Source organism: Diadema antillarum, unplaced genomic scaffold (genome assembly GCF_040938485.1).
Source record: "Diadema antillarum isolate AM-2024a unplaced genomic scaffold, OU_Dant_1.0 seq00000251_RagTag, whole genome shotgun sequence".
Classification (NCBI taxonomy): domain Eukaryota; kingdom Metazoa; phylum Echinodermata; class Echinoidea; order Diadematoida; family Diadematidae; genus Diadema; species Diadema antillarum.
The window spans coordinates 236683-259958 of NW_027271295.1; the positions used below are offsets into that span (position 1 = coordinate 236683).

At 37.1% G+C, this 23276-nt stretch overlaps 2 protein-coding genes across 2 annotated transcripts in view; both read right to left on the reverse strand.

Annotated features, from left to right (window-relative positions):
- Window positions 1-4751: 4751 nt before the first annotated feature.
- Window positions 4752-12423, reverse strand: LOC139729719 (arylsulfatase-like). The gene is made up of 7 exons (XM_071640648.1): window positions 11889-12423; window positions 10425-10577; window positions 9460-9572; window positions 8192-8414; window positions 7445-7609; window positions 5634-6148; window positions 4752-4892 (listed from the first exon to the last, which is right to left on the reverse strand). Exons 1-7 carry the CDS (start codon window positions 12421-12423, stop codon window positions 4752-4754), a joined length of 1845 nt encoding a protein of 614 aa, XP_071496749.1.
- Window positions 12424-19581: 7158 nt separating this feature from the next.
- LOC139729720 (cytoskeleton-associated protein 5-like) overlaps window positions 19582-23276 on the reverse strand; it is a 36872-nt gene continuing 33177 nt past the window's right edge. The window contains exons 28-29 of the mRNA XM_071640649.1: window positions 22157-22189; window positions 19582-19861 (exon numbers count right to left, since the gene is read on the reverse strand). Coding sequence (XP_071496750.1) covers window positions 19745-19861; window positions 22157-22189 — 150 coding nt within the window. The 3' untranslated portion in view covers window positions 19582-19744. The remainder of the gene's footprint in view (window positions 19862-22156; window positions 22190-23276) is intronic.

The window sequence follows — 23276 nt, forward strand, 5'->3', positions numbered from 1 at the left end:
GTTATCCCCCATGTTACTTTAACAGTAATAGTGCATTCGAATTATCGTAGTACATGTTGTCGAGTTGCCGATTTACGTCACTTATTTCCGGCCTTGCGATTGAAGGTATACATAGAGGATATCAATACGATCAGCAGCTGGGCCCGTGCCTGTTAGAAGTGGAATTAATGACATTTATAAAATGGGCTTTAGAATCTCTGCAATCTGATTGGTCAATCATCATGCACTGATTTTTTTACTGATCCATACTGAGCCATGACTGGGCAGTTACTCCAATAAACGATTTGAATAGGCCTGATTGATATATGGACGAATTTGGTCACGCAAGTTAAACGTTTAAAGAATGGTAATGCACATGATGTTGATCAAATTCTGAATGAATTTCTGAAACACCCTTGTGGCCGTTTGCTATCTTGTCATGCTTGTCTTTTCCTACTATTCAACGTTCTTTTCGACAGTCAGTAACGATCCAGAAGGGGGCGCATCAGGAGAGGCCCCTGACAGCGGAGTTGTTCCTTCTGACAGTCTGATTAGACTATTGGACTAATGAAACCTTTGTATAAAAACAAAGGAGATGCAAAAGACCCCAATAATAATCGAAGCATCACTTCGTTCAGTTGTCTATAGAGAAATTAGTCTTTACAAGCATATTGAATAAAAGCTAACGTCTTATCTCGAGGACAATAATATACTTAGCGAAGAACAAGCTGGCTTTGGAAATGATCTTTCACCTGCAGACCATACGTTGTTTTACATTCAATAGTTGATTATTTTGTACGTAGCTAGAGGTGAAAAGGTATACTGTGCGTTCACTGTCTTAAAAAAAAATGATCAGCTATTTGGGTGAAACTTATGAATGCCAATGTTAACGGATTTGTCCTCTTTTTTTAATTTTTTTTTTAATTATACATAACATGTATGGCCAGGCCAATCACGTTCAATAAAAGATAATAAAGTGTCCTTGCTATTTCAATGTAATATCTGCATATTTACACAGCTTCTACCGCAGTGCTTCTTACCGCCAAAAAATTGTATTTCAGATTGTCTTTTGCTTCTCCCAGAATTTTCTAGACAGTGCAGTGTAGGAGCTCTGACAATATGATTTTGAATAACACAGTAAGAAAGTTTTGTTTGATTTTGTTCACCTTCGAGGGGTGCTGCTAGAGGGAAACAGATTATGTTTGAGTTATAAAGGGGGTTCTTTTTACTTCCGCCGCGGCGCAACCCTCAATAAAGATGTTTTTCTTCTTTCCATTTCTGGTAAAGGGGGGTGGGGGAGGGTCATAGAATTTCTACATTGACAGTATATTAAATAATTTTAGAAACATAAATCCAGCTTCTTTCTTATGAACCTTCAAAAAATACATCTGCATATAACAAATATTGCATTGTGTTGTTTCGTCATAAACATGCGGATTTTTAAGTAGCCAATAAAAAAACAGTGTGACAATGACGACATGTACGTTTGAATTCATATCAAGTTGATTTTACACTGCATGCATGTACTTGTCACGCCCAGGATGCTATGTTTGGCAAAATATAGCATATAAGAATATAATTTTGATGCACTTTGAGCTCATTCTATCCCACTATTTCTAGCCCACTATTTTGAATCAGAATAAGTTTTAGCGTCACATTCCTTTCTTTGTTGCATTAACGCGTTTCCGTATGTCTGTATAAAAAACAAAAACAACAACAAACGATTTAAGATATAATCTGTATTTCACGACAAATGGGCAGCCATATTTCTCTCGCTTTAATTTAATTTATGTGTTTTTTTTATGACAAGAATTCAAACATACCATGAGGATCTCGTTTCACTATGCAAATACAAAATGTCGATCTATTTTATTTATTTTTTTTTTTTGGTAGAGTGCATGTACCAGTATAGATTTGACAGAATATCAAATATTGATTTCATACCCATTAGCAAGGTGGTATAGCGGAATTGTACTGTCATATAATATGACAGTGTATAAACAATGTTTATAAGAAACGCCATTCAACAAAATTAATCATTACCCAAGACCAACGCGTTGTTGGCAAATTCTCATACTTTAATCAGAAGTAAAGTTACACCGCGAGAAATAAATGTGTAATATATGCATGCATTCTACTGTTCTATACGTCAAAATCTCTCGGCCTGCCATACTGAAAAAAGGGGGGCATTCAATATGGAATTTACCATTAAAAAATAGTGAAACAGAATGCACGTTCAATAATATCAAACTGTCACAGTGTCATGTGTGGGGAGTAAACGCCAGGGCGTGTATAAAATTGCCAATAAAGAATGTGTTTCAATATATATATATATATATATATATATATATATATATATACATATATATATATATTTATATATGTATATATATATATATAGATATATATATATATATGATAAACACATTCTCTATTGGCATTTTTAGAATATATATATATATATATATATATATTCCTTTTTTTAAGACAGGGCCTGTCAGGATAGGATCATAAAATACCGATAAGGTGTCTCGTAGCATCACTATACCAAGAGAAAAGGAATATAAAACACTATTATGTAAATATATAATTATATATAACACACAATAATATACAATATATCATATTTTCATTATGCACCTAATATACATATAGTTATATGATATATATAGTCATATATATATACTGTTATATATATATATGTATATATATATATATATATATATATATATAACTTTTATACTGATGTGTATTTTCTGTATGTCTGTCTTTGTTCCCTTATTCTCTCTCTCTCTCTCTCTCTCGCACATTCATCCCGCATCTCACTACTCCTATCTTCTCAACATACTGCATAGAAACATGTGTAAAGACAGTTCTTTAAATTTATTTATTTCATTCATAGTTTCAGTTTATTCATTTGTGTTATAGATATAGTAATTTTTTGTTTTTATTTACTCAGATTTATTCGTAGTCAAGTTTTATAACTTCCACTACTAATTTTGTACCGCGCTGTGTTACAGTTTAGGATGTAGAGCTATATACACTCAGCAAAAAAAAAAAAAAGTAAATACTTTTTCAAGCACATTTTTTTCATAGAAAATTTTGATCAAAATCATTGTGTCATATACCATATTAAAGATAATAAAAGATGTTAGTATAATAGAAAGGGAGATTTTATGCATGAGTGAACACATTGATTTTTGTCTTTCAAGTCACAAAATAAAAATTGCAAAAATTGACATTTTGTCATTCATTTGCAAATGACCTTCAAGATAACAATGATAACAAAAGACCAATTTAAGACAATGAGAGACATGAATGAAAAAGCAAAAATAAGTTTTCGTTAACCCTTATATCTCTTTATATACTCAAACTTGAACAAAGTGGGAAACCAAAGGGGAAAAATAAGAGTTTTCTATAAAATCTAACTTGAAAAGATGCATGGAGAAAGCCGCAAATGGATGATATGTGGACGGTTTTTCTTTACTTCACTGTTTTGATTTAGGCATTTAAGGATTCATGAGACAAATCCAAGAACCAAATATCATTTTCAAACTTCTTAATTTGAAATAACATTTGAAATTTCTACTATTTTTGTTAATATTGCCTCTTTCATGCCATTTGAATTTGGATTTGATAGAAGATTCGTCATTTTCTTCATTATTTGTTTTTGCCTTTTTTTATCTTTGCGGGCTACAAAGTCATTATATAGATCATTACAGAATGATTTTTGAAACTTGTTTTGGATTGTCTTTTGTTGTCATTGTCACATGAAAGACAACTACTTGTCCATTTTTTTTCCAATTTTTACTTTTGTGCTTTGAAAGAGAAAAATGAATGTGTTTACTCATATGTAAAGTTTGCTTTTTTTTTTCTTGACCTACCAGGTTGATAACCAATTGAATTACCTTTAACATGGTATATAAAACATTAATATTTAGCCAAATTTTCTATGAGAAATGTGAACTTGAAAAAGTGTTTACTTTCTTTCCTTTTTTGCCGAGTGTAGATTAGCATATTATATCTTTTATAATTTCTACTGATGCAAACATATTATTTTGTTGTATATTTTGCTTTAAAAGCCTACGGTAAAGTGTAACTATTCTAAAGATGATTCCTCGAGAGACAGGGTGAAAATGGCAGAAGTCACATCGGAACAAAATGAGAAGATTACACGGCATTTATGAATTTTACGTGTCTTTACGTGTCTTCACGTGTCGACCTATATTGATCGGCTGTCTATATCGAAAAAGGTGTTTTACTTTAATTATTTCGCACAATACCTACGAATAATCATATTCAAAATCTATATAGTAAACAATTACGAAAGGACGCCATCTGTGTTTGATATGATATGTGATTCAACAGTGGTTACGAATGTGATTTCAGGCATGACACCTAAGTATACTCAATGAGAACAATACGGAATGACAGAAAAATAATCTTATATATGTTTATAGATTTTTTTTTCAGTACTTCACAATATGTTTATCATGACTTTGTCATCAAAACTGCCAAATCGACAAAAAAAAAAAGATAAGGCTAATAAAATCACAAAATATAAGCAAAACTATGCGTAATATATATATATATATATATATATATACATATATATATATAGAGAGAGAGAGAGAGAGAGAGAGAGAAGGAGAGAGCAATTTACTGCAATGACAAGCTTTCAATCATTCATTCTGTCTTTGTTTTTTTGTTTGTTTTGTTTTGTTTTGTTTCTAAGTACAGAGATTTATCTGTCATTCTCGTCAGCTTATTAGTCAGTTGTACGGTCCCTTCACAAAGCCGTAGTTGCAGACGCACGTCGTGCCGGCGTCGCAGCAGGGTGCAATGGAGCCACTGTCGTCGACGTCGTCCAGAAGGGGGTCGGGAATAACCATCGACGAGATGTGTGCATCGACCTTCAATTAATTCAATTCAGTGATATTATATTCAATTTCCATTGAACTAAAAAAGAAAGGAAACGTATACATTCTGTCGATTCATATACTGTATTGTTCAACAATAGAATTGGACAGAAGCACAATTCAGAGAGTATAATACAAAATATAATCATGTGCGGACGTCATAACGAAAAAACAACGCACACTTTGCAATTGGGCGAGAAAATTAGAATTCATATAACTCAGGAAAAGAGTGATCCACAGTACAGAGGAGCTTGTGCGACGTATATAGATCATTTTTAGAACATTAACAACAACAAGCAAGCGTCAATAGTACCAATAAAACAGCATAACATTGTAGGTGCATATAAGTTAATCTATGTATCATCCGAGCATTCGCATGATAATTGATTTATAGAATTATGATGCTGATCATAATTATAAAAGCGTACCGTTAACGGTACTGAAGTACAAAAAGATACAAACTCCAGGGGGTTGTTTCATGAAGCTGTTCGTAAAGTTACGAATGACATACGAGCGACTGGTGATCAGTTCTTTTGCTGAATTCAATTGTGGAAATTCTGATAAGCATAGCACATCAGAACTGATCACCAGTCGCTCGTAAGTTGTTCGTAACTTCACGAACAGCTGTATGAAACACCCCCTAATAACTTTTACGGCACAGACGCTATTCTTTGAGCAGTTGGACTTGGTACCAGAAAAATGTGACAAAAACAACAATATAGGCCTACTATATACCTTGCGCTGCAGGGTTTTCAGGAATTGCTTAAGAGCCGGGTTAGTGGACGTATCCAGTGGGTAGGTCTCGGCAGGATCTTTTTCGAGGTTGTAGACGAGTGGAGGGCAGTGCGCTTGCACGCATGATTCGTCGTAGCAGGAGAGACAGTCTCGAAGCAGAGTCTTCCCGGGTAATCCGCCGGCTTGGCACAGGCTCGCGTAGTAGTCCTGCGATAAAACGCGCTGCGTGAAGTAGTGGATCTTGTACGGCCCGGCCCGCACCGCCATGAGCCGATCTTGACAGTAGAAGTACAGAATGTCGTGCGGTGACGGCGCGTTGCGTAGGAAAACATCCGTGAGGGCTTTGCCGTCGTAGTCGCGATCGCCCGGAAGTTTGGCCCCAGCGAGGTCAACGAAGGTTTGCATGATGTCCAGTGAGCTGACGATCTGATTTGAGACCCGGGGCTTGATCATGCCCGGCCAGTAGGCCACGAAGGGCACACGAACACCGCCTTCCCATGAATTGATTTTGTAACCTGTATCGACGGTGAATCAATAAAAGTTCTAGCATAATCTTGACATAACGATCCGGTGATCTCGCCACAGTTGAAAGGGATGGTACACTTTCGGTTGAGATGAGGCTTCAGGTTTCCAACGGTTTTCGATGATTTTTTTTCCAAAAAATAATGAGACATCTCTTATGAAATATGAAAGAGCATAGTGATTCTAAGAGGAATTCAAAGTTTATCTGATGAAAATTGATTTTGAAATGGCTGAGATATCCAAAACAAAGCGATCCTTATATATATAAGGTGGGACGGATGTTCTGTAACATTTCAAAAGTTAAAAGCTAAATCCTCACCTCAAACAATACTATACTATCCCTTTAAAGGAAGCACTTCTATATACAACATCAGAAAGGAAGTGAATTATCAGCTTTCTAGATGACAAAATTCCATATATTTAAAAAAGTACACAATATGTGAAAAGACATCACCAAACGCGCTTAAAGGGGAAGGCTAGTAACTGATCAGTGGGAATCAGTGGAAATGCTGGGAGATGATTGTTCCAATCCTTATGGGATTCATTCAAGAGTTCATTGTATATCTATTGTTGTGTGAAAATGATTTGCTTCAGAACGGTCTCATATTCAAGTAATGTGCAGATTAATGCTCCGTCACTGACCAGGGACGCTAACCTGGAAGCATTAAACTGCACATTACTTGAATATGAGACCATTCTGAAGCAAATCATTTTCACACAACAATAGATATACAATGAACTCTTGAATGAATCCCATAAGGATTGGAACAATCATCTCCCAGCATTTCCACTGATTCCCACTGATCAGTTACTAGCCTTCCCCTTTAAAGTGACAGCCAAAGTAAAACGATTTAACATAGGGCCTATACCTATCTGCTGCATTTAAAGATAGGACAACAATACGCTGCTACTGACAGTTTTCTATATGAGAGCCAGGTTAAAGAGGTAATGACATACCCAGATCGATGGCCTGAGTACAAAATTGCTTAATTTGCTCGACATTGAAGAATTTCTAAAGACACTTTCCATCTCTACCTCGTTCAATGCCTCTCACGAGTAAATTGCTTTATTCAAATAGTGATATCGATATACACACCCAACAACCAGAGTGTTTTGGGGAAAAACAAAATGATCACGGCTCACTTGTAGAGCTACAAGGCCCTACCTGTTCGACGACACAATTTAAGGCGTCTGAATGGAATCATGAATACATTAGAGTGAAAAGAGTGGTCCCTGTGAGGTACATATTGGTATCAAATTGAGTACCCTGCTGAATAGACTTCACTTGCCTTTAAGGATCCCGGGGTCCCCTCCATGGGTGCAAGCCGAGACCTCCGGTCCGTTGTCGGAGATGAAGACGACCAGCGTGTTTCGAGACAAACCTTGGGTTTTCAGGGCTGTCAGGACCTGACTAACGGCATCGTGGAGCTCGTTCACATTGTCACCGTATTCTCCTGGTTACAAAAATATAATTTCATTCAATGCAGGACCGGATAGCACGGAATTGGAATGCCATTCGTGAGGAAAGTCGATGAAACTGAAAGTGTTAGCCCTGGTCGTGTCATGTAATGTATGAGAATATCCCCCCCCCCAAAAAAAAAAAAAAAAAAAAAAAAAAATAGAAAAAAAATATATATATATATATTGTACCAAATAGCATTGAAAGGGCTGAGTCAAGTTTGTTCATACGCTGATTGTACTGAGCACCCAAGCCCGCTAATCATCCAATTGACGATTTTAAGTCATGACAATAATCTACTCATTTGTTTCTATAGCAGCTTCATAATTGGAAATCAAAAGTGGAGACGCATGCAGTTGCAGTGACTTATTTCAGAGAAGTAGGCCTATATTCCACTTCGTATCTTGCTCGCTTTTCCGATACTAGCATTAATGGCAATGATCTTTGTGGGTTTCAATACACTCTACTCCCTTGAACGTTCTTTATTTTATGCAAAGAACAAATATTTCTTTTGGAGCTTTTGAAGAAGTACTTTTTAAATACTTTTCCATGTTTATACTGCTGTTTGACTTCCCACCTCGTCGCGATTTTCCCGCAAACTTGGGCGAGGCGAAGAGCGACACGTGGGGCTTGGCCAGGGCGAAGTAGAAGAAGAACGGCTTCTTGGCGTTATCTGCTATGAAGGAAAGGGCGTCGTTGACGAAGGTTTGCGTGAGGTACGTGTGATTATACGGCTGGGCCAAGAGTTGATCTCGCTTGTACAAGAAGCAATTCGCGGGGTCGGGAGAATCGGTAAACCGCTGTGTGATAATGGTAGAAATGTAAACGGACACTTTGTTCACACCATCGTCACAAGACATGAATCAGCAAATGTGAACAAAGCAAAACTTATTTAAATTTGGGGGGAAAAATACATAGTGGCCTATAAAACACGACAATCTTTGGAAGTCAGGAACGATATCCCTGTATATGAAATCAATTTCTTCACATACTAGCATTTGATTCATTGGTCATTAAATCTTAAGAAACAATCCAAACAAAGTAAGCATAATTGTCAGATATTTTATTATACTGGGAAATGTCTTTTGTCATTCAGTTAAGAATTTGCTATAGTAGAAGGACTGAAGTAGGCCTACGCTCCATCCACCCAGTAATGAATCACAAAGTATATCGACAATGTTTGACATTTTAAAGTGATCTTTTGTGAGAGTTTCGAATAATTATTTTCATTCAACTGAGAGAGATGACATCATGCACGTCTATCTAAACTTGCCAGTGCACAGATAAAATAATCTGCGACAGGGCAATGCTGCTGTTGGTGAATAGCACTTGTATCGTGTTTCATTTTACTGTACGTTGATAGTAATGACATTACGAACATCTTCAACAATGGTAACCAAAGGCTGATATCTTACGATTAAAAATCAAATTAAATATGAAATTGATGGAATACTGTTTTATTTGATACTCTGAAAGGCAAAATCTGACCCCGAATTGTGCACTCTCCAGGTTGATGTGTATACTATTATCTACAAAGAAACACATGCCATTCCGTATAATCCGACGCCAAATACGAATTTGATCTGATTAATTATGCATGATATTCAAGAACTTTTATTTTTAAGAGTCATTCTTTATGTCAGAGTTTTTCACTTTTTAAATCAGGAAACATGACCCTTGCATGTTCCCCAAATAATCGGAATGTAGAGAGTTTTATTTAGTTTATAAAAAATATGAAGAGGATAAGCTAGCTGTAAGAAGAAATGAATGAACTTCTGTTGAACAAAGTAGTATGAAACTTTTACGGAATTTTGAAGCTTAAAACATTATGGAAAGGGATCTTACCCCAGTTTCATCACAAGAAAAGGAGTTAGAGAATGGCAGAATGTGTCCCGCGTAATCAAAGCCGTGGTTCGTCGGGAGATGGGCGCCATCAGACGACGAAGCCGCATTTATACCTGATTTTTGTTTGTTTGTTTGTTTGTATGTTTGTTTGTTTGTTTGTTTGTTTGGTTTTGGTTTTGGGATTTTTTGAGAGAGTGAGAGGGAGAGAGAAAAAAAGACAGAAGGAGCGAAATTGAGAGAGGAAAAAAAAGAAAGTTTCTACTTCAGCTAACGTAAAATTTGCTTGCTTTTGAAAGTGAAACAAGATTACATACTTTAATCGTCTCACGGCTCTAATAATGGAGAGAGTTGATTTCATCTTTAAAGATCACGGAGTATTATTAGCATCACATTAAAAAAAAATGCACCGGCTCTCCGACGTGATTAACATCATCGGCAGCAATCGGCATATAGGTCCTAACTTCTCAAAATTTCAGGTTTACAAATTATTAAAAAGACATCATCATTCCAGATGGATCTCTTTACGTAAAATGACCTACTCAAGCAACAAGTTGTAGATAAATTTTTCAAAGAAAATAGGAGCACGCATTGTGTGGTACACCGATATCGATCCTTGCATTTTTTAAATCAAATATTGTACCAAAGATATAATTATACATTGCCACGTACGTGGGTACCACAACCGGCTAGTGACATATTATACCACATGAGCCCGTGGTATCGGATATTATGGTACTTTGTGTGGTTACATCCAATACCACAGGATACATTGCATTACCACACAGATACCACAGCCAGTTATTCACACTACCACACGAGCCTGTGGTATATAATAACAGTATATACACAGTACCTGTGGTACATCGTGAGGTACCGACAAGTACCAAAGGGACATACCACAGGACATTTTTGTTATATAGGGTGGGTTTCAAAGAGATGAAGATTCATAATACGAAGACACCTACCCAGGTGCCATTTGCCGGTGATTCCGGTGGTGTATCCCACCGTCTTGAGAGCCTCAGCTATGGTCACCTCTCCTTTTGGGAGCCCGGTTCGGGTATTGGGGAGAAACACCCGCCTGTTTCGGCCGTAGACTCCAACGCGAGCCGGGTATCGTCCTGACGAGGTGATAATAATTTTCCGGTTCCATGACAATCGCTCCTGATACAATATAGCTCTCATGAAATGTCTGCACGTTAAGCCAAACATAAAATCTACCTCTACCTACAAATATAACCCTGATAACGCTAATCCTAATCCTCACATCAAACTAAACCTCAAACCATATCACAACAGCAACGATATCGCTAAGTCACTGGGGTGCATTATTAAGACAGGAGCATTTAACTGTCGCGTACAGGAGCATAATTGTCGTGTCACCATATTCTGAACGTGATTACTGAGGTGGAGAAAGAACAGCAACAATTAAGTTCAGTGCACTTGATCCCTGCTCAACCTGCTGTCGTGCTGTTTTCAAATTGGGATTAAATGAAAGTTATGTCTAAACATCAAATTGCATACTTTCCCGATATTTATTATTTGCCTCTTTTATAGAGAAATATACTATTTTATATATTTTTATGTACATTATATATATATACTGCATGATATTATGGTGGCTCTATTTTTTTTTATTCTCAAATTAGTATTACAATATTTTGAAGAGCACATATAACGAATTATTTTTTTGAGAAATAGTATGAAGAAACTTGTGTTGTGTAAGGTTAAAACAGAAGTTGGCAAAAGAATTCTTTCCTTTAGAGGAGTCCAGAGTTGGAATCAGTTACCTTATGACATGAATGAAAAATTAGCTCTTTTAGTCCAGTTTGAAACGAGCTCTTGCTATATCTCTGATATAGCCTGTGCAACTGCCCCGGATTTTTTATCTTTCTCTCTTTCTCTCTCTCTATTTGATATTGTTAAAATAACATAATACCGTAGGTACTTCTTTCGTTTCTTACATTTTTTGTTGTTCTTTTAAAAAGTTTCTTAGTTTTTGTTGTTAAAGATACGTGACTTTTGTTCCTTTCTCTATTATTGTTTATGCAGTTTGAATGTATTTCTACTATTTTTATGCTGTTCACGGATTTGCAGAAGAACAACTTTGCTGAAGCAAATTGCCGTGATTACATAAAATAAACTGAAACTGAAACTGACCCGAAATCTATATAAGGTCAGAAAATGAGGGATTAAATTTTACTGATGTATATATAGCGTGTTCCTTACTCAATATGTGCCATACATATCACGTTCCAAGTTAAACATCCTAATAGGATACAACAATCCAATGGCACACACAACTCGTTACATTTCTTGCTAAAATGTCTGAACTATTAAAAGTTGCATGAAGTTTCAAGATACGACAGCATGTTTATAGATGATTATCGTCATTTTAAGAAGCTGCACTAACTCGTTAACAGATCGTTTACCTGTGAGAAGTGCTGTGCGGCTCGGCGTGCAGATAGACTCGGGCACGTAGCCTTCGGTGAATCGGATGCCTCTAGCGACCATGACGTCATCGATGGCGCCGCGCTCCTGAGTCGGATGGCCGTACGAGGCCAAGTCTCCGTAGCCCATGTCGTCTGCGAAGAAGAGGACGAAGTTGGGCCTGTCGAGTGGGTCGCGTAGACGCTTCTTACCGGACCCTTTGTTTCCTCCACTTTTGCCCCCGCTTTTGCCTCCGCTTTTGCCCCCGCTTTTGCCTCCGCTTTTGCCCCCGCTTTTGCTTCCGCTTTTGCCCCCGCTTTTGCTTCCGCTTTCGTCCCCGCTTTTGCCTCCCTTTTTGCCTCTGCTTTTACCACCGCTGCTGGTGCCCCTACCCCCACCCCTGCTTCCTTCCTCGCTGCCACTGCCGCTCCCGCTTTGATGATGGCCGTGGTGACCGTGGGAATGATCGCCATGATGATGCCGGCTGTCACTACGCGACATCCCTCTCCAACCGTGGTCTTTTCTCCCGTGAGCCATCACCGCCACCAGAGCGACTAACAGCAATGCCAGAAAAACCAGCTGCCTTCTCAATTCCATCTTCAAAAGCAGCATGCATGCGCACACATTGACGAATTAGAGACAGATTAGGACTCACCCAGTGATGGCTTTGCGTCTTTTCGTTAACCTGCTTTCTCCTTATTTATATAAGGAGTTTCCGAATTTCGATAAACCTGCAGAAAACTCCACAGTCGTATATCTGTCACTCCAATAATTTCCTGGTCAATAATTCAAAAGAGAGCACGCGCGGACCAGCAGATGGTTTGAATACTGTTCTTTATTATTTCCTATAAGCTTCATGAAACGCCTCTTTTTATTACATTACTGACATGACTAAATAGAAGTGACTAATGGCGCATATACAAACATTTACAAATTGTATACAACTGTAAGGATGGAATAAAAATGGCATATGGCGTTTCAGTTGAATATCATAGAGATTTTATGACAATACATTGTAGAGACAGTCATTTTCTTTGTTGTGGTTTTTGTTACTGATTTACTTATCTAAGTTGATTTTGGCTGGAGCAATCTTTAACGGATAGGGCCTAGTCATTTTATGAAGTATAAAGCTGTCATGTTTTTGACGTGAAAGCCCACTCCATCTAAATGTCAGTTTGCACTGTAAACACAAATGGACCTTTATAAAATGTTGACTTGTCGGTGGAGAATGGAAGAATATATAATACCTGTGATGGGGAGAGGATCCGGCTATTTTTTAGGAGGGTGGTGTATATCGTTTTTGATGTGTTTTAAATTGGGGATTTTTTAATGTGGCTGAACACAATTTACACCATAATTTATTGGTTGAATTATTCAGAAGCGTCAGAAATACAATAGTAAAGTGTCCATCTGGTTCTGCCGAGTAGGGCAGTAAGGTGTAGTAGGACAAGTAGGCCTATACAGCGTGTCCCACAAAAAAAAAAAAAATGCTAATGGCACTCTAGATGGGTATAATATAAAAATTACAATATTATGTTGTTTATATCTTTACACCCATAAACTACAATTCATTTTCTACAACTGGACGAAATTTCATGTGATATGGCCTAATAATCACAAAGATATGAACACTTTTTTCATTACACATCAGGAAACCTCTCCATTCAAGTTTTGTATTAGGTAGTAAGTGTAGTCAGGTTCAGCTAACCTAAGTTATCTATTCAAGTGGTGCAATTGATCTATTCACGTTCAGCCACGGGCGTAAATCTGCAAAGATTTCTTCTCTTTTGTTCAGGACTTGGGGATGAATTATTTATTCATCCCCCTCGGATGAATAGAAATTCTTGCATACTTACGCCCGTGCATTCAGCGAAACATGACAAACAATAGATGCATTTTGTTGAAACAAGGGTCTCAAATTCTGACCAGTGTATATGTCATCTTGACCAGGACACATCTCATAACATAACAAAAATATCATGGCAATTTTCTTAAACCTTCATTTTTTTTTTTTTAATGTTAGTATGGGCCCTCAAGTTGTGGGCCCAAAATCAAAAAGGGAGATAACATAAGAGTGAACAGGTGAATGAAGACGTAATTGGACTACATACTTTATTCAACGTAATAACGAAACTTGGATTGAGAGGTTTCTGATGAGTGCAGAAAGAAGGCTCATATCTCTGTGTTCAATGGACCATATCGCATAAAACTTAAGTCAGTTGTATAAAATGAATACTAGTTTACAATATTATATGCAATATGATTTGTTCATTTTCAAATTATACTCATTTAGAGTGCCATTAACATTTTTTTTTTTTTGGTGGGACACGCTGTATATCCCAGAGCAAACAAAATATACTGCAGTACACGTATCAGGAGGATGAAAGTGATGATATAGTAGTAACGGCGATAATGGTAATATGATAGTGATGATGATATCAAATACTGATGATATTGACTGCAATGATAGCAGTAGGTCTATACCATACACCGGTTGGTATACAACAAGAACAGTAATTTATCGTCACTGACATTGTTACATGTATTATCATGATTATAATCATCATCATCTCCATTGCCGTGATTATGTTAGCCTAATATTAGGGAGTTTGAGTACTTTCTGAATGTTTCTACAGAATAGCTGTTGAAATAATTGTTTCGAAAAAGAAAAACAAAACAACCTGCGAAGAACTCAGAACAACCCCTCATTTCAGTTCCGATTTTCCTGAAACTTATAAGATATTACTCTACTTGTGGAGGCAAACACAAGTATGGTGTGGAAGTGCTTTGTCTGATAATAGACTTGATCCACAATGTTTAAAAACTAGCGATTCGTGTTGCGATCAAACTCGTCATTTTCAGATTTCAGACATTTGACATGCGGAAAAAGCATGCTGCCATAAAAAAAAAAAGAGAAGTAGATTTTGCTGAAAAAGTGAGGTTAAACAAACACACACAAAATACTACATGTACATGGTATCTTCTCGATCTGTGCAGATCATAACGCGCTACCCCATTAATTTCATCGGACATGGTTGAATTTTGAACTTCTTGGTCTTTTAGATAGATATACAGTCAACCTCGCATAAGTCAAATCATCGCCTAAATTGAAGGTCTTTTCAAGTCCTCTTCTCTTTAAATTCTATTGTCGAAGCTATTTCTTCTGAGTATACACTCAGAAAAAAAGCAAACGCTTTTTCGAGTTCATAATTTTCATAGACTTTAATAAAAATCAATGTACAGTATTATATATCATATGAAAGGTAATTTAATTGGCTATCAACCTAATAGGTCAATATAAAGGGAAACCTTACGCGTGAATGAACACATTTGTTTCTGTTCTTCAAGGCACAAAAGAAAAAATTGCAAAAATTGACATAGTCTTCCATTTGCAAATGCCCTTTAAGATAACAATAATAACAAAAGACCAGTTTAACACAATGAGAGACATGAATGAAATAGCAAAAATAAGTTTTCGTTCTCTTTATTACTTTATACCCTCAAACAATATCAAAGCGGGCAACTTTAAGGGGAAAATAAGAATTTTGTGTCAACTTAACTTCACATGACATAGGGAGTTGGGGCATAAAGATGATTACATGAACAAAATATCTTCATTTCATTCATTCAATTTAGTAATTGAAGAATTTACGTGATAAATTCAAGAACCAAATATAATCTATCATTTTTCTAATTTGGAAAATCAACTCAAAATCCTACCATTTTTTTTTTAATATTGCTTCTTCTCTCATTTCATTTAAATTTAGATTTGACAGAAAATTCTTTATTTTCCTTCATTATTATCAGCCTTTATCAATCTTTTGGGCTTCAAAGATATTATAGAGATCATGTGTATATCATTGCAACTGAATACATGTTTTTTTTTTGTCTTAAATTTGTTTTTTGTTCTTATTATTACATGGAAGAGCATTTACGCATGAATGACAACTTGTTCACTTTTGCAATTTTTACTTTTGTGCCTTGGAGAAAAACAAAGGTGTTCACTCACACGTAAAGTTTCCCTTTTGATGGACTTACTTAGTTGATAGCCAATTTAATTACCTTTCATATGGTATATAATAATACATAAACATTTAGCCAAAAATTCTATGAGAAATATAAACTTGAAAAAGTGTTTACTTCTTTTTTGCCGTGTATATAAATATATATATATATATATATATATATATATATATATATATATATATATACGTTGTATTTATAATAGCCAACATGTACAGTGCGTTTATGGTGTGTATGTATGTATGTATGTATGTATGTATGTATGTATGTAAATGCAGATATAGATACATGTAGATAGATTTAAAGTGCCCTTAGCTTGCTTTTTTTGTTTGACAGTTCATGCTAATTGTTGAGACCAACTCGAACATTTTGTTGCACATGTATTTGACTACATAGAGAAAGAAAAGAGAGTGGAAAAAAAGAAGAAGAAAAAAGCAAAACAAAACAAAAGGCACTCCGGGAAATTACACCAGTTCTCAAAACAGAATAGAGAGCAAACAAAAATGCTGATATTTTTTATTCACATTATGCACAGATAAAGTATGTAAAAAAAAAAAGGAAATGAAAACAAAACTGAACACAGGGGACGATACTCTCTGATGAGTAGAATAATTTTCCTCACACACGAAGTACACATTACACCCACATCCTGCTACACACAGCACAGCCTTGGTATTGTAAGTCACACTGTTTTTAGCTCACATGCTATATCTACACTCAACACTGGGTTTAATTTTACACCGTGTCAGTGACATACACACACACTGTACACTGTATTTACAATAATTATTTCCTCATAGATGCGGGTTAACTTACAGCTGTGATTTCTGTACAATCGCGTTTCTTATTTTCATCCCCTTCCATTTCTATACATGCTGTGGCTCGATTTTTGCACCAGGACGCGACAGGACAGTGCAATGAATACGTTGCTTCCTACGAGCCAATTTTCCACACATACTTTTTATCAAATACTGCACCTTTTATGATACAATAGTCAATGCTGCATTATAATGCAAGTTTAGTGTGAACACGAGTATAACAACCATGCTACACATCCAACACAAAAATATATATATGTATATATTTGTCATAGACACAGGAACAGTCACTTTCTTGGTATGATTACAACGAATGAATATCTTTGATCAGAGCACACAAAACAGAAAAATTATGGTGAATAAGCAAACATCGCTCTCTGTAAATCTCTACGTTAGTCAATTCTTGGTCTCAACACAACACATCTACAGCCACTAACTGGACATATGGGACATTTCGTTTTAGAATATTTAGACTAGTAATCTCCACGCTATGAGAAAGCACATGAACACCAAAGTTGACCAGTGTGAAAGGCCTGAGTTTTTTTTTTTCACCTAGTACAATTCTGGAAATATTGGGGGGAGGGGTGAAGGAAACTATTAACAGTTTTCATTGATATCATTGTTCTGGTCTTTATACAAAGACTCATTCTCAAACATAATGCCTACGGTACATGTTGTATAGCATCTTTTTTGTGCCACCCTGTGATATATGGAAGATATTCATTCAAAATATACAGAGAGGAGACGAAAAGCTGCAATTACAGATACACCGCCTAGTCACAGATTCTTGATTTGTAAAGATAGAAAACAAGAAATAATGTAACACTGATTATCACTATAATCAAGATTGTTGCTTTCACATTAGCAAAAAAAAATCATTTATACTTAACATTTGTTTTAATGCAATTTCTCCCCAACAATAATCTAGGCTTTATTTTCACATGTAACAGAACCTTGACATAGCAGCTACTGAATTAGCCTTTTCCAAAGGCAGCTCGCTATAATTTCAGCGCACACACACACAGCGCACGACTGGCGAGCTGCGAGAGTAGCTCGCTCCCATCCGATCGCTGTGTGTGCGCGAGTCCACCGCCCGCCGTATGCGAGTCCATTGCGAGCTGCCTTTGCAAAAGGCTACTATTGAATGGTCTTTTCCAATATCTAACCTGATGAAAAATGAGCTAAAAATGAACACCCCAAAAATTGATTTCAAAGAAAAACTATGCCTCCAGTGCGTGAGGGAGAAGATGTTGTGCTCAGTGGATGACACATGAGACTCCACTGATTGTCTGCCTTCCGTAGAATGACAGCGTGCCCTGAAGTCAATGCAGGTTCTTTCCATAAAGTTTACATACTGTGCTGAGATACACAGAACATTCTCCAAGTAGATCTCAATTTGTTTTGTATTTTCTTAATGCATGCAACATTTTCTAGATATAACGAGCAGAAGGTTGATTCTCTTAGGACAGTGTTCTATCACAACCATTAAATAATTGCTGTCACATATTAACATCATCAGCCAACATTTGCAAGTCAAAACAGACCATTTTTTGTTTGTTTGTTTGCATGTGGGGGGTTGAGTGGATGGGATGGCTATCAAATGCTCTGCTAGTGAAGCCAAAATGTTCTTAATCTGCTTATAGTGTAACTGCCCCAGTTCACAGGATAATACTTCATTACGATGAATAGAAGTTTGGGAGGTAATGTATAATTATATTCAGGCTATGTTCAACTAGTGTGAACTAATGCTAACATGGTTTGCTAATAGGGGAATTCATATGACTCTAAGCCTGTTAGATATAAAATGTAGACAGTTCTCGTAACATAACAATTTGTGCATACTACCACATCGGATTCAGAGTTCATGTCCCATGCACAGATTAATGCAGATAACATCCTCCTCACCATATGTTACATTCTTAATTGTGAAATCAGTCTTAGCTTTCATACAAGATGGTACAGTGGGGTGACCCCCAGATATCATATGTACAGAGATACAGAAGTGTGTTTACACCAGCACACCAACAGGTTGCATTAACTTTCAGGTGTGAACAGCCCTCTCTCTCTCTCTCTCTCCCTCTCTCCGTCTCTCTCACTTTTCCAACCCCTCACCTGCCCACATGTTACATACCTCCTTCTTCCACACACCATCTCATCAGGAATATAATGCATGTGGCAAGTTTTCGGTGCTGTACAAGTATTTACACCTGAAATGGAGGCTCCAACCACTCTGAACGCACAAGGACATTGGCGCCCAACTTGTCCCCGATGTGAACAGCTCCCTCACTGCTGCTTGTCAGCACAGAGCGAGAAGGAGAAATGAATGTGGCTTCATTGAAGCCATGTTTAAACCCTCCCAGGGTGAGGATAACTGCCACAATCCTAGGATATATGAGCATCAATAGTGTGTACATTGTGCGTTCAGCATTTGATGGGAATTTTGGCGCAACTGTGAGTAGACTAGTTGTCTCAAAGACAAGGTGTGGATTATCGCTGGATAACCTTGGCCTTCGGTCCAATTCCTACTCCACACTTCATACGACTATTTGTCCATATGTGAACGACAGGACACCGGAGATATGAATGAGAAAAGAAACGAGTCAGATGTACTGTATACTCAAATTTCACTCCAAACCGACACTGCATCACTCTTTCAACAGAGCGTCTCTGAACGATCACAGTCATTTGTTTTCTTTTCCCTCATATTCTCTTGTCACCATCTTTCGTGCGAGAGACAGAAAGAAGTCGGAGTCTTGAAATGAAAGACCAACCACACTTCTTCCGAGCAGGGTAAATGTCTTCTCTCCAAATATGTCCACATTCATCTGAAGAAATAATTGCTTTTTGTGTTTGTTTAGTTTCTTTGTACAGCTGCTGGTCCATTGTTTCGTGACTTACGCAGGACGAGACACAGAGTGTATCGGAAGGTTCAATAATGCCAAGCAGATCAGGATGCAGCGAGCGGCCGCGAGTCACGGTTTCCCTCAAGTCTCTGTCCATTTGTCTGTCTGTCCATCCTACTTGCAGGAATTTTTGATGCGCTCCAGGCGCCGGCGCAGGTCATCCACGTTGGTGTCGGAGACCGAGGGCTGGACGACCGGCTGGACGTTGGACGAACTTGTGCCGAGTGAAATCTGGAGAGGTTGGGGGCAAGCAACCACAAATAGCAATGAATGATAAAGTACATGTATTACAAGGAGACTTCCATGCACATACACAGATGTATGTCAGACATGAAAATGTACCTGACAAGTCTCTTTAAATAAGGTGAAATCTCCCATTCAAACCTCAATAATTGAATTTCAAGCAAAAAAAAAAAAGAACAATGCAATACAAGTTTTTGTTTTTGTTTTTTTGGCTACTGCTACAAACCCTCATAGCACCTTCATGTTCCTTGAAATGTTAATCTCTACTTAACTAATGAATCAGTAAATTTCACACTAATTTGCATGAGCTTAGACAAATTGATCTAAACATCAAGGGGGATTCAATGGCTGAAGGTGACACTGGGACGACATACGCCAGACATAAAACAAATATCTTTCCACACACTGCACTCGATACAGAGGCATTCACACGTACATACACACACATACACACACACACACACATGTATGGGTGGCGACTGATGGTCCAAGAGCCGATACGAGAAAGAGAGCTTAGCTACTTTGCATGGTGACAGAGACCAGAAAGATCCGGAACCCATTGAATAGGAAGGTTGGCAATACTATTGCCAAATAGTAGTACACTACACTATGTATGTATTTGCAATACTATGGTAGCTGCAAAGTGAAAAGAAAGCAGTAATCTGTTGGTGCAGTGTCTACAATTATTACAAATTACTGAAAGACTGCAAACATATTTGTGAAAGGAGCTCAAGATCCAGCTGGCCTCCCCATTTCTCCTCAAAACTTCCCCTGCTTATTATGTCTTCACAACCACCATACATTATTCTCATTGGCCACAAACTTCTGACCAATCACAGTACAGACCCACTATAATCAGACTCTGAATGATCCAAGCACTTTCAAAATGTCATCGAATGCTAAATCAGTCAGTTCATGCGACAGATGCACACATATAGAACATACCAGCATAAATTGGGAGAACAGACAAAAAAAAAATCAAGAGATACAACACGGCAGAATAAATGAGAAGCAAAACACATGGATACAGTGTACCACTATCTTGCCATTTGTCTGATTCAATAGTTATCACCAGTAAATGCTTTAGAAATTAGATACACTGACTACACACCCCATGCCCCCCACAGACAAGAGACAAGACATGCAGGTAAGATGTTACATACTGAGTGGCACACATTTTGCCATGCATGTTATTCAGGTTCTTGCCATGAAATAGATGTACAGTCAACCTTGCTAAAATCGACCTCACATAAGTCGAATAATTGCCTAAGTCTAAGGTTTTTTCACATCCTCTTCTCTTTATACTGTATAAGTGGTTATTTTTGCGAGGGTTTAATTTTCGCAAATTTCGCGAATCACAGCTGGATCGCGAATTTAACAACACGCGAAAATGTTGCCATACACTAGAGTAACAATATATGCAAGATAGCGTTGGTGTCAATTTGCGAAATCAACATCTCGCAAAAATGTCTGTCTTTATAATTCGCCAAAATAAATGTACGCGAAAATAACAGCTAGTACAGTATTCTATCAATTGTAATCCCTCTTAAGTTAATTTTTTTCTCTCTTAGTTGAAGCTATTTCTTCAGTCCAAATAGATTTGACCTAGGCAAGGATGACTGTAGTTCTTTCTTCGTGATCAACACGGTCAGGTTACAATGATCTGTAATGAATCAAAGCCATTTAATGTCATCAACAGAACCCACCTACCCCACCCCTCCCCCTATTAAAAAAAAAAAAGTGGTCATGCTCTCAGTCAAAATTCAGGCAAACTAGAATAATCATTGACAATTCCTCTTTCTTGAGCACTGCTATGAATTAATTTCTAGTTTAAATTTGATAATACAATGCTTCCATCTTACACATTCAAAGTGCAGTCAAGAACGGTCTGGGGGAAAAAGAACAATTCCTTCAGCTCTAACAACACAGCATAGCATTAACTGAAGAAATTTCGCCAAGCACTTCAAGTTACAGGGGTGTGAGAGTAGTTGCAGAAAAAAAAAAAGTCTTACAAAATCTGAAACTTATGAATAAAAATGTCTGAAGTAAAATCTAGCATGAAACTGTGAAGATTTCAATGCATTTGATTTGCCAAAAAGTCTGAAAAGTGGATTTTGGGCAGAGTAAACAAAAGTTTGAATAAGTCTCACACCCCTGAAGTTAGGAGAAAAAAAAGGGTCACTGGGAAATCAGTTAGACAGGTAATTATTATCAGTAGATGAGGCATACAACAGTTTAATAGGCAGACAAACACATGCAAGCGGCAGCTACAACGCTGCTTACCCTCTCCGGGACGAAATGGTGCCCGTCTGCTCGCTGCGTGGTGCATGATGGGAAGGCATGATTGGGAATAGCATGATGGTCACATGATACAGTTTATAAGCAAAAGGAGGTTAGTGTGATACTTTTTGCTACTCCCTCTTGGTTTTTGTGCTGCTAGAATTCAAGGAGGATGGGCGCACTCTTTTTGTCACACTTTAATAAAAATATCATCATCCCAAAGGTGGTAAGAGCTCATATCTCAACTGGCACATACAGTGCATTCTCGTTACAATACACAAAATTATAATTAAATCTTGTTACAACAAAGTACAAATCAAGTCCAAAAGCTATACCACCTACATATCTTCATACATGTATATTTTATTGCAAGAGTTCCCTCCCCCCCCCCCCCCCCAACTCTCCTGAACTTTCTAAATACGAGATCTTGTCACCCTAGGGATTATATGAGATTGTCGCCAGCACTGAATGTGGCAACTGTCTGCTGGCTTCTGTCTTCTATTTTCTTCAAACTGGCAGTAAAATGGAAATTTGAAAGGAATCACAAAACCCACGATTATCAAGAAACATTGTGATCCTCGTAATCTAATATGCTTGTTTAAATGCATCTGTATCAATATAATTACGAGAAAAAAAAATCATTCAATACATTGTTACATGACCTATTGTTCCCACACTCTTTTTATATTTATACAATGTCATCTTGATTTTACAGGATTTTATTTCTGATCAAATTGTACAAACTTCAAAACAATTTGATGTGTAGCATAGACAAAAATAAAAGTACAATCTTGCATAATTTGTATCACACAGAATTAACGAATTCATATTAGAGGTTTCAAATATATCTCCAGCTAAATAAATAAACAAATAGATAAATAAATAAATAAATAAATAAATAAATAAATGACAACATAGTTTTCATAAAATCTGTTACTGGTGCAAAAGTTAAAGTGCCATCCCTACTCATTATGTCACTGTTGTATATCTTCCAGAATTGATTTCTGTTAACATTGCCAGAATAGTGTACAAGAAAGAGAAACTCGACTTTGCCCATAGGGCATGGTCGGCAAGACAAACGCGTCTCCATTAAACTCCATGATTGGTCTAAACCGGTTAGTAG